We start from the raw sequence: 12,701 nt of genomic DNA, 5'->3' as shown, positions 1-12,701 counted from the left end.
CCGCACCCACACTGTCTCTCTTTCTCTCTCAAACCTGTGTGAAATATTGTCTTGTTGGACTCCAATTTCTATTTGTTTTGCCTTCGCAAATCCGGACTCGATAATTCATTATTATTTTTCCCTTCTCTTCTCACCATTTCATCACACTGCACTCTCCCTGCCCCTCACCACAGCATTACTTCACTTCTTTTATGTATCGAGTTAGCTTTACTGCATCTCAACTAATTTTATGAAATATTTTTAATTTTTTATTAATAATTATGATATTAAATTATGATATTAAAATATATGAATAAAATTATCTAGTATATTGTTATGTTATTAAATTTTGAACCCAACAACTCACAATCTTAACGGTATAAAGTTAGCTTTAATGCATCTCAACTAATTTTATGAAATATTTTTTATTTTTTATTAATAATTACTCTTTTCATTTCAAAAAAGACGGTCTAGTTTGACTTGAAACGGGGTTTAAGAAAAATTTAATCTTGTGATTCTAAATTAAAGTTATGTCAAATATATCAAAATGTCCTTTTATCTTATGGTCTTAAACATGTCACGTGGAAAGTTAAATTTAAAGTGTTGCTAAAAAAAAAAAATAGATCGTTCTTTTTGAAACAGACTAAAAAAGAAATAAAATTATTTTTTTTTAAACAAAGAGGATATACAATATTAAAATATATAAAAAACTATCTAGTATTTTCTTTATGTTATTAAATTTTGAACCCAACAGCTCACAATCTTTAGTTATACGCACGTGTTCACTTTTTTGGGCAACAATACCTCAATTTCCTAAACAAAGTAAACATCATTTTATACTTGAAAGCCCTCCCTCACTTTGAAACATATATATTCCTTGTTAAGAAATATAGTGTATATATACACGCTACTTTCTTAATCCTTTTTTACTCATGAAATTTTGATTTGACATATTTTATAAAAAATAATTATAAATATAATAAATTTATTATGTTATTTTTATTAACTGATAAAGTTTTTAATATATTTACACACTGTATTTTCAAAGATATAAACTTAATATTAATAAATTGAAGGTATAATAGGAAGAATAAAATTATCAGATTTGTAAAAAATGACAAGTAACAAGGGATATCAAATCAGGAAATGCTTTACGAGTAAATAGGAACGAATGATGTAACAAATAGTGCAAATTTATCTTTTTAATTAAGAGATCCTGTTGAAGGGAAAAAATGTTTAAACTAATTTTTACTATTTGCCCCTTTGGCCCACTTAACATAATATTAACAATATTCTGTCTTTTTAATTTATTTATCTAATTTTAAATAATCATATAATTTAAAAAATTAATTTTTTTTAAAAATTTTATGATCTTATATATAAATTTCTTTTGTTAAAATAATAATCAAATATATGTAAAACATAGAAAAGTGTTTGTCAATGTTTGAGTTTTAATATATGTCACACAAATAAAATTACATTAAAGAATTGCTCTAAAAAAATATTTTCTTTTTTAGAACGAGTAAAACAAAAAAATAAATAAAAACTGTAGTATTTAAAATTGGCTTCTTCAAAGAATCACCCTTACTTGAAGATGTAGTTCCTCTGGAGTTTGACTCGAGCCTAATTCAATCAAACCTACTTCGATACCAAGTTAAGCCAACTTGTTCAATACGATCGAATTGAACTAGAGTTAGTAAAGACAAATTCAATATTTTGAATTTTATGAATTCAGTTTCTTGCGATTTTTATTATTGAACCTGTTATATTTCAAGATTATGAATTCATATTTACTATTATTGTATTGAAAGTTATGGTTCAATCGAACCCCCGCCCCACCCCGCACAGGGTTCTCACTTACACCCTAAACTTATCCAGTTAAGTTTTGCTTAGCTAACCACGATACTGTAAGGAGAATCAATGATAAGTGACACAGTCAAGAGGAATTTACAACAGGCCAATAGGGGCGTCAGACAGATAAAAAAAAAAAAGAAGAAGAAATTCAACTTTTATCCCATTTCAACTGAACCACTGTCCTCAAATATCAACCCATTACATATATACAGGCTCTCATCCAACAAGTAGAGAATGGCCATACAGGGAAAATTGAACAGTGGGATCTCTACAGGGGATGAAAGAAACCAATAGATTCTCCAAAGCATTGGCAGATCCACTGTGCAGGGTCTGTCTCACTTCCGCCAACCCACTTTCGAATTCTCCCCTTCTGCTGCATTATGATGGAAAGATCAGAGCATTGGAAGGCCTTCCACCAACAATGTTCATCTTCCTTCATGAAGATCTTCTGAGAATACAGCTGCCCTAGATACGTCATTCTCGAAGACACTCAAACCAGAGTAAGGACCAGAAGAGAATATAGACGAGGTACCATCTGATTCAAAGGTTGTAGATGACTGTCTTAAGTTAGGTCGAGCACCTGAATTTATAGTAGTAGTATCCTGGTACTCTGTTACTCGCTGAACCATTTTGAGCGATTGAACCACTTCTCCCATTGTAGGCCTTTGGCTAGCTTCCGGAGCAACACAAGCCGCTGCAATTGTGCAAACCCGCACAAAATCCTCCTTTGGGTACTTCCCCTCAAGTCTTGGATCAGCAAGTTCTTCCAAACGATCCTTGTCTCTAAGTATTGGTCTGGCCTGAAAACAAAATAGAGCCCTTTCTTTTTACTTTTTCATCCAATTGACAAAATAAGTTTCTAATTTTGTGAAGCAACCAAAAGGGGAACAAATAGAGACTTGAATTCTGAAGATCAGTAAATGCACAATTACACTTGTATGATCTGAAGTAACAAATGTATTAGTACAAGAAAGTAAGTACCAACAGCAGTTACTTACCCAAGTGACAAGATTCTCCTGCCCTGACGGTTGTGCCATATCTACAGGCCTCCTTCCTGTCAACAGTTCAAGGAGGACAACCCCATAGCTGTACACATCACTTTTTACCAGTAGATGCCCAGTCATGGCATATTCAGGGGCTACATACCTACAAATCAATGCTTCCCAAATTAGTCAATGTCATATCTTACAGAAGCATGTGATAACAAAGCACTAACCCAAATGTGCCCATAACACGAGTTGAGAGGTAATTAGCCTGGCCTTCTGGGGCCTGTTTTGCAAGGCCAAAATCAGCAACTTTAGCATGAAAGTTGTTCTCGAGCAATATATTTGATGCCTTAAAATCTCTATGAATAACACAAGGTTGAGAATCTTCGTGCAAGTATGCAAGTCCTCTCGCTGCATCAAGCGCAATTTTCATTCTTGTGTCCCAATCCAGAGGGCAGTTTAATCCTAAGTGGCCTGCAGCAAGAGAGTGCAATTGCTAAACTACATTGTTTTTAATAACGGTAACAAGTGCACTAGTTAAACTACTTGATAAGTTGAATAGGTCACAACACTGCTTGGTGTGACCATCTTGTCTAGACACTTCAACTTCCGCTTAAACTTTTCAACACCTCCTCCTCAGGCGCAGCCCTGATTTTCTCCTGGGCCCAAGAAACGCAAATTCATTTTTTATGAGGGATGACACTTGAAGGATCTCTACATACTCTAATACCGTATTATAGAATCTCAATATCTACTCCAAGTTTTAGGGTGATGGTAGAATAGATTAGCACCATTATAATGACTTTCGAGACTTTGTACAACATATGTGAGAATTCATATTTATTTGCATCTGCAATAGACAAGCTATATAAGGAACGCTGAACACGTTACAGTTGAGATACCTTTCCTTTATATGACTTCTTACCAGATTAGCAAATTACAAATTAAAATAGGAAGACAGATGCTGTAGCTCTTTAGTTGTTAGGTTGACAAAGGATCAAGTCACCAAAAAAACTTACCATGAAGCCAAGCCTCTAAACTTCCATTTGAAACAAGCTCATAACATAGTAGGTTCTGTGAGGACTCCCGACTGCTATAGTAACCAACAAGCTTCACAAGATTACGGTGATGCAGCCTACTAAGCATCTCAACCTCAACTAGAAACTCTTTACCTCCTTGTTGACCTCCACTAGTAAGTCTTTTTATTGCAACAGCAGTACCATCACTAAGCACGCCCTTGTAAACTCTGCCAAAGCCGCCCTCTCCAAGTATACTAGCTGGTGCAAAGTTATTTGTAGCTTCTTTCAGTTCTTCATATGGAAGAAACCGGGTACTAGTTGGATGGGGAAACGATCCCTGAGCAGGAACAGTCTCTACACGCATTGGTTTTTCTATCAAGAAATTGAAATACAAGTGAGTTTATAAGGCTAGATGATGCAGCAAGAGAAAAACAGAAACATCTAATTTATAGTTTCAATATCGTGCATAAAAAGAACCAACAAAAATATTTCTGGTTAGCAGAAAAATAGCTCTATGGAGTTCCAGTTTATCCATTATTATCAGCAGTCAACGATATTTTGGTTTAAAGGAAACTGATAGACAAGTAAAGTATCGTAGTTGTTAAATAACACCAGTATTATGGGTTTAAGCCATCAGTGTTCAAGTAGAATAACCATATAAGTAGCTCGTAGACAGGAAATTATGAGAGCTCATGATGCCATATGCAACCCAAAGTTTCACAGATAGGGAGAAACTCATAAATAACATAACTTCTGACTGAAAGATTAATGAAGACGTTCTGCAGATTTTTTTCTTCGTCTTATTTGACCAGAAGTAGAAGTTTGCTAGAGTTATTGATCAAGCTTCTACTAATCCTCAAGTAACACTAGTCCTAATTTACAAGGGAGATCCTTTTTCAGCCTTGTTTCTTCTGTTCGGTAACTAAATTTCCTAGCAGGTGGAACTTTAAGAAGAAGACAGTCCAAATCCAGGATAGTTTTCTAAGTCCACGGAATATACAGGATCACTTACCAGCTTCTTTGTGGGAGCCTTTCTTCTGTCCATGATTAGATCCACAGAAACAAATAAAGAGTGTTGATATGATAGTGATGATTAAGATGCCAGCAACAATCCCAACAATAAGAATTAAACTCGGATGTCTCCCTTTGTGTGAAGATACTGTTACTGCAGGAGCTGAAGGCAGATTCGGAGCTGCTTCAACTGGTGACATAGCAGAACGAGGAGCTGCATATCAAAGAAAAAGTTATTCAAGAAATATGAAAAGATCTTTGAATTAAGAGGTCAATATCCACCCACCCCCATCCCGATCCCGACCCCCGGATCAGCCAATGCTAGAAAAAATTATCTGCATATCAGGCATGAAATATAACCAGAAGCAAGTACCTTGTGATGAAACTGGTGGCTTAAACAAGGTAATGTTGAGCAATTGGTATCCACCCACTAGTGTTGGGTCTAGTTGGATCTTATGCATTGATAATGAAGCGTTTACAGCTGAAGCTTCATCAGATGATAAGCTAACTCCCTTGTATGGTGTGATATCCATGGATATATTTAGCTTTGAAAGATCCACCATATAAAAGTTAATCAGCTCAATTTGAGACACCTTTAAACCTAGCTGTGAAGCAAATTCATTTAGAAAAAGTTTCCAATTAGGATTTGATGAGACATTCAAGAGAAGAAGGTCGATCTTTAACGGGTAAACACACTCGCAGTCCAGGCTTCCTCGTTTGAGCACCATATCTTGTCCACAACAGTCTGCTGAAATAAGAAAGAAAAAAATGTACATAAATGTGGAGATATATCTTCATGGGAGTGGGAAAAGAGCGACAACTTCACTGATATATTATAAAGAGATGGGTTTTGATTTTTACATACGTTTGAATTTAGCCACGCCAAAGGATAGTTAGCCAATGAGTCAGTATTTAAGTGTCTCCTGTAAGTTTTACTAGTGGGAATATATTTGAAATATCACACTTCTGTTTTCTTTTTTAATGAAGTAAGGGAATTTCATTAGAAGGCATCAAAAAGATGCATGGCCAAAAATTACAGCAAAACAAGGTCTGCTCCTGTACACAAACTTACTAAATACTAGTGAGCAGACATAGTCCGAGAAAAAATCAACAGTAGTTACAGGGGCCTGGTTGAACCAGCTACGCTGCCTACGCAAGATAACCAAAGAGTTGGATTTAAGAATGTGGTTAGGAGCTGAGTACTCAAAACATCTATGATTCCTTTCATTCTAGATGCACCAAAAGATGGCAGCAGGCACCATATTGTAAGCCAAACACTATTGTTGTTTGGGTATAAAACCATTTTGCAAACCAGCAGTCGTTTTTGCAAATCAGCTTTTCCGAACAAAACCAACAACGGATTCTGATTTCTCAACATTAAACTATGCCCTCTTTTTCATTCAGGTCCTTGCACTTCAGTATCAAACACTTCTTAACAGTCGTTTTTGGAAATCAGCTTTTCAAAACAAAACCAACAAGGGATTCTGATTTCTCAACAAACTATGCCCTCTTTTTCATTCAGGTCCTTGCATTTCAGTACCAAACACTTTTTAGATTTATGAACTGTCCCCGTCACCACCCCCCACCCCACTCACTTTTTTGTTATACCTCCTAAGAGAGAAAGTAGTGTTCTATGATTTTTCACCTATTCGTAGGTAAGTTTGGCAGCAATTTAAGAAATGTAGCTAATTTATATAGTGATTTCTAACCATATGGAAGTGTAAAATATCTTCAGCTTGAGAGTTTGGTTTCAAAAATTTATAATTCATAGATTCTGGAAAAAATAAATCCAAACACCATCACTTTTTGAACCCAACTCTTCCAGAGCATACATCCAATCACTCACAATTGTTTCCAGAAACAAAACCAAAGGCCAGTACATACAAAACCAATTCTGGTACCAATTTCAAAGACAAATCCAACCACTCTTTATTTCTAAAATCAAATAGTTAATGGTACTATTTATGTAGTTTCCACTCATGAAGCTTTCCTTCCCTATATATTATAATGTATAACCCCAAAATTATGATCCTCGTATCTATTACTGCCTGCTGCTCTCCCCCTGGGTCTTTTTTGTGAGAATTGAAGAAATAATACATATATAAGCTAGGCTGCAGCAGGCATCCGTCGAAATTTATTAAGAAGAAAGATTCTTACTGGAAGTGTGAGGAGAAAGTGGTGGCTGAGCCAAACCAGTGGGTAGAGTACTAGGACTGGATTGCGGGGGTGCAAGGCCAGCACTAGGAGGCACCAATCCATTTTTCTTCATTGATGGCTTCGATAAGCTGGAACTGGAAGGAGCGTGCGCAGCAGTTACTAAAGGACCGTAATCAGGAGGCTGAGCTGGAGCTAGCCCAAGCCATGGCGCACCATGAGGAGAATGTTTCCTATGCTGTCTATGAAAACCAGGTACATTTGCTGGCAGGGGCAGATCAGGTATGACAGGTGCTTCAACAGGTTTATTGACTGGAGTAACAGGTAGTTGCTCAAATGGCTTATCAGGCAACTCAGCATTAGTGATGCACAAGACAAAAAATAAAATGGCTAAATTCTTCAGCTTCAAAGACTGGCCCCTCTTTGATAACCCTGAAATTCATTTTAACAAGAAGTGAGACAAATGAAGTTAACACCAACATAATTTTGAATAATGAGAAGAGATTGCAGCAGAAACAACACCAATACAACCAAAAAACATATATCAGAGATGAAATAGTCAAGTTGGTCACAATTATTTACTCCTTTCTAACTTTAAGAGTTTGCATCTAAAAGGAAGAAATAAACGATTGTCTCAAACATCCTCAAAAAGAAAAAAGAGATTAAGGCAAAGGTGAAAAATGGAGATGGCCCCACTAAAGTGTTTACATGGTGGATGAGAAACAAGTCAAGAAAATTATGGCAAAGCAAGTCTTAATGAAGGGTAATACCCTGCACAATCCATTGAGGTTCCAGACAAATCTACAAACACATAGGCCTTAATATCTGTTTGTTCATAATTGGAAGGAAGTGCGACAATGTTGTAGTCTTCTCAAAAGAATCACACTGTTTAAACCTTCAATTCTATGAGACACACTGTTTTAAAACTGAGAAGTAACTAATTTTGCATCACTTTCTCATACTAAAGTTAAGGACATCATTAATAGTGAAAACCAACATCAAGATAATGTTGGGTGTAAAAAAAGTATATGCAGAAGATATTCAACCTAAGTCTGTGAGGAGTTGAGAAATGCTATCAATATATTCACTTTGTATACATTTTCCACTTTATATATGTTATATTCAATTTCAAATCCGAGATGAGTAGTCAGTATTGAGGGGTGTACTTGTAATTGTCATGCCCTATAAATGTAACAACATATCAGTTAATTCGTTATAGGGGATTAAGTCAGTTAGCAGTTTAACTGTTTGATTGTAGTATAAACTAAGGGGACTTGTACATTGGGGATTAATGTGAAGTAGTATCAATATGCCTCTCTCTACCTCTCTAGCTTCTTCTCCTTATCTTTCCCTGCAATTCCTGTTCAGGAGCCATTCCTTTTCTTGGTTCCTTAGAGATTTGTGACAGTACTGGCATTAGTATTCTAAACTATGACCAGCTGCTATTTTTCCTTCAAATCTGCTCCAACAGGTAATTTCCTTTTGCACATGAATATACTCAATCTAATGACTAATGACTAATGAGATTCTTCTTTCTTTCGCTTTCTTTTACGCCCTCAACTAGGAGCTCCCATCATTTTGGTTCTCACAACCTTAGGTTGGAGGTGGAGGGTGTTTACCGTCGAGCAACCCCTCCTGGTCTCTTCTTTCGCATTGCCAGCTCACAATTCAAAGAAGAAATACTAGATTCCAACTACTGGTTGCAAAAAAAAGACACCGGGGGATCATTTATCCTCAAGCTTCCAGGTGCAATTTCAATACTCCCAAAATTTGACATACACGGAGTAATTAACCCTAAATCAACCAACTAAATCAGTAAGAAACTAAAATTCAGTCGAAAAGGCATCAACAAACAGTTCCCATTACACAATTTATACGGAATTACTACTGCAGCAGCAACCAGAACAGAATAATAAAAACTAAAATACAGCTTAAAACCTAGAGAAGCAAAAGAACTCACTAGCACAACACGGGAAGAACAGTAGCTTTGACAAGTCCAACATCACTTGACGCCAATGAAAGCAAACACCGTTCGGATCTGAAGAAATTGAACAAACTAACAGCTAGATCGAAAAGTAGCAGTACAAACAACACTACAACCAAAAACAACTTGCATCAGCTATCAAATGAGGACCTAAAACCCCAAACAACGAAATCCTTAAAGAGTAAATTTCATATTTAGAAGTGTCCTTCGCCATTTTTGAGCTCAGAAATCCTCACTCTATGAGAGGGGGTGGGGGTGGGGGGTGGGGTGTGAGGTGGGACTTGTCGTTGGCTTCACTCTGTAATTAGTACTGAAAGCTTTAGTTCCATTTTTTTCCCTTTTCTTTTTCTTTTCTCGAGTTGTCGGTATCTGTGACGACTTTGTTCAACTTTTAACGTGCATTTCTGATAGCAAAATCTTACCATAACGGTAAATAAGAAAACCATATCATAGACTCAATTTTGTCACTATTTGAAAGAAACAAGATCAAATATATTTCGTGTAATTTTACATAAGAATAATTGATTTATTTTTATTAAAAATAAATATATTTTTATATTTTTTATTTTATAAAATTAATGCATAAATGTTATTATTATTTTTTCTATTTTACACTTGTAATTTATTAGTCTTAAAAATATATATTTGACTAACAAAAAAAATTATATAAATAATTCATGTGTGTCGGTTAAATTTATTAATCAAAATAAATTAATCCATGCGTATCGATTGAAAACTTAACTTTAGAAAACATTAAATAACGGTAGAACGGTAATCTTACTTAGGGCCCGCTAGGCCATGCAATTTGAAATCATTAGACGAAATCATGAAATGAAGTTAAAGTTTTATTCGGACATAAAATTACTAAAATTATTCGAATTTTTTGTATAATTTTACCAAATAAATAAAAAATTATAAAATCTCATGATGCACAATCAAAAAGATATTTTTTTAAAAAAAAATTAAAAAAAAAAGAAATATTGATCAAACTTTAATTGACTAAAAAATATTAAACATAAATAAGTTATGTATAATAGTCTTTAATATAGTTTTCACATAATATGAACCACTTTTTCATGTTGAATTTTAATCATAATCTAGAGGAAAACTTGTGCATTTTTTCCTTTTTTATATGACTAAAGAAGATGAACATTATTACTTTGTTGATCAATTTGATTAGTAACAAATTTAATAAAAATAAACAAATTTAGCGAATATAAATAGTAAATTTGATTTAAAAAATAAAATAATGAACAATATTGTATTGAATTCGTAAATAATGTTTATGCTTCTCATGGAACTAAGCAGATTTTGCGGAACTTGTCTTTTTATGATTAATGATTAATGTTGCATTGAACTAGATGAATTTTTTTCTATCTAAATTCTAGAGCAAATTTTAGATGTTAGCAAAAGATAAAAAATTATATTTGTATCATTGTATGTTATAGTTATAATTTATATAATTGCGTTTCTTAATAAATTTTATATTTTTTATGAAGTTGTTGATCCGTATTATTTTGAGCTCCTTCCCTATTAAATATAATTTGATTTTTTTAAAAAATAAATAAAAAGATGATGATTTCTACTACAAACAAAAAAAAAACATTGATGTAATAGGATTTCTTTCCTTCTACGTCTTCTTCATCATTTGTATATAAAGAACTTTTTTTTATACAACAAAAAGAAATGTATATATATACAAATTACAACTATATACTTTTTTTATTTGGGGAAAGATTTTAGGAGAAACTAAAAGAAAATGGGAGATAAAATATAGCAAGGAATTTGTGTAAAAATAATTTTTTTGTTTTTTGGAATGCGTGACCCCAATCGAATGATGAAAATCGTGTAACATTTGTTACGAAATATAAATAAATGAAACAATAGTTATAAAATCTATTTAATTTAATATTTGCTATTATATACAATTTTCAGAAATTCTATTGAAATGAATATTTGATAGGTCCTTTCTAAATATACCTAGTATATTTTTTTATATATAAGTGGGAAGTATGTTGTTAACTTTTTTTCTATTGTTTTTAGGACAATCAGTTTGGGTGTAACTAGATTGTTGTTTTATACTAATATTTTACACTTGATGATTAATAAAATTGTTGGTTTTTTTTTTAAAAAAAAGATTGATTTAAGATGGAAAAAATCACAAGTATCCTCCTAGACTATGACCAAAATTTCAGAGACACATCGTAACTAAATTAAGGTCCTATTACCTTTCGAACTTATTTTTTTTGGTATTTTTATACATCTTTTGTCTTATGTGGTACATTCCGTGACTCCACGCAATTGAGACGCGTGGGAGATATTTGGATGTCACGTAAATCAAAAATTTCACCTCCCGAAATGACACCCTAGTAAATATGGGCAATCTCGGATTGCAACCGGCGTACTTGACCTCTCGGAGGTCTTGTACAAGCCCTTACATATCATTCGTCGCATATGCATAATGAAAAGTAGTGCGAAATTAAAACTTTTCACAGAACATATCATAGTCTTTAAAAATCTCTTTCATATAAAGTCATAGGAAATACCAAGTCTCAATCTCATCAAACTTAAGACACGGGAATACTTAGGACACGACCCATATACAATACTAATATAGAAATACTTAGTCGATTAAAATACTTCTAATAAAAGACATATATGCCCTCGAGTCAAATGATGATATACTGCAACTTCTCTTGAACAATGCTACGGTTCAAGTCTTCCTTCCCAAATGCTCCTAACCTACCAACAACTATAGAGATAGATAAAAGCATGAAGTTAGTACAACCACATGTACTAAGTATGGCATAATGCATGAAAATCGTGAAAACGGACATTTATTAGAAATATGCATCTTTTCATTTAAATATCATATTATAATCATAAGAACAACATTTAACAACTTAGAAACACATAAGATAACATTTAAACAAAGTACGATAATTTTAAGATCACTTTACAGTGTACCCATTTCACTGTTACAGTGAGGTCACTTCACTGTACAGTGAAGTTACTTATCTTCACCTTAGACATCTTCTAGTATGTAATCATCCCACTTAAAGTTATCTTAAGACTCACTTAAGCAACACAAAGAGAGACCGCCCATACAACCTCCCTAAGCATGCCTAAATGATACTCAAGACTATTTATAATGAGTCACATACACACTTCAAGATATCAAACATATCAACCATATAAATAATATGACATTTCCTCATCAAAGGCTATCAAAAGACTTACTTAAGTAGATCAATAAGATAATTTCCATAATTGACCTCTTCAAGACTACCTAAATAATCCTTAATACTTCTTAAGTTTGGATCATGTCCACATAATCAACATCTTTCCTAACTAGAGTCATTCTTAAGACTCATCTAGGTAAGATACGAAGTGATAATCCCTACGCCCCTTTACACCTTAACTAGACACCCTTAACTACTCTAGATAAGTACTTATTCCATTTACATACTTCATAACATAAGCTATTAGTTCATAGCTATTAGTTCATTGAGACTCATACATCACATAAAGGACATTCAAGTAGTGGTCTTGGACAAGACCTAGGAACTCTCAATAACACCTTCAAAGCCTATTGTGCAATGTCTAGATAGCGTCCCATACCACTACCTAAACTTCATAAAACTTCTTAAATGCTAATAGGTATTCCATATGATGAGAATAGGCAATAACCGACATAGACCATGATAGCTAGAC

General features: G+C 33.8%; 1 protein-coding gene across 2 annotated transcripts; it reads right to left on the bottom strand.

Annotated features, from left to right (window-relative positions):
• Positions 1–1,903: 1,903 nt before the first annotated feature.
• LOC107007851 (serine/threonine-protein kinase PBS1) lies at positions 1,904–9,294 on the bottom strand. Of its 2 annotated transcripts, none has more exons than XM_015206660.2 (8): positions 8,964–9,294; positions 7,007–7,435; positions 5,223–5,597; positions 4,851–5,063; positions 3,839–4,210; positions 3,050–3,293; positions 2,832–2,979; positions 1,904–2,633 (listed from the first exon to the last, which is right to left on the bottom strand). In XM_015206660.2, exons 1-8 carry the CDS (start codon positions 9,004–9,006, stop codon positions 2,259–2,261), a joined length of 2,199 nt encoding a protein of 732 aa, XP_015062146.1. In that variant the 5' UTR covers positions 9,007–9,294; the 3' UTR covers positions 1,904–2,258. The 2 variants fall into 2 exon arrangements, with proteins under 2 accessions (XP_015062146.1, XP_015062147.1); XM_015206661.2 differs by having other exon boundaries at positions 5,223–5,594.
• Between the last annotated feature and the right edge of the window lie 3,407 nt (positions 9,295–12,701).

Source organism: Solanum pennellii, chromosome 1 (genome assembly GCF_001406875.1).
Source record: "Solanum pennellii chromosome 1, SPENNV200".
Classification (NCBI taxonomy): domain Eukaryota; kingdom Viridiplantae; phylum Streptophyta; class Magnoliopsida; order Solanales; family Solanaceae; genus Solanum; species Solanum pennellii.
This window is presented reverse-complemented; position numbering and strand designations above follow the sequence as displayed.

Bases quoted from the DNA above. Each gene is read 5' to 3' on its own strand.
- LOC107007851 (XM_015206660.2), bottom strand. From the start codon at position 9,006: ATGTTGGACTTGTCAAAGCTACTGTTCTTCCCGTGTTGTGCTA. The intron at 2,980-3,049 runs GTTAGTGCTTTG...ATTGATTTGTAG, and splicing joins CGTGTTATGGGCACATTTGG to GTATGTAGCCCCTGAATATG. The intron at 2,634-2,831 runs GTAAGTAACTGC...TTTTGTTTTCAG, and splicing joins AGGAGAATCTTGTCACTTGG to GCCAGACCAATACTTAGAGA.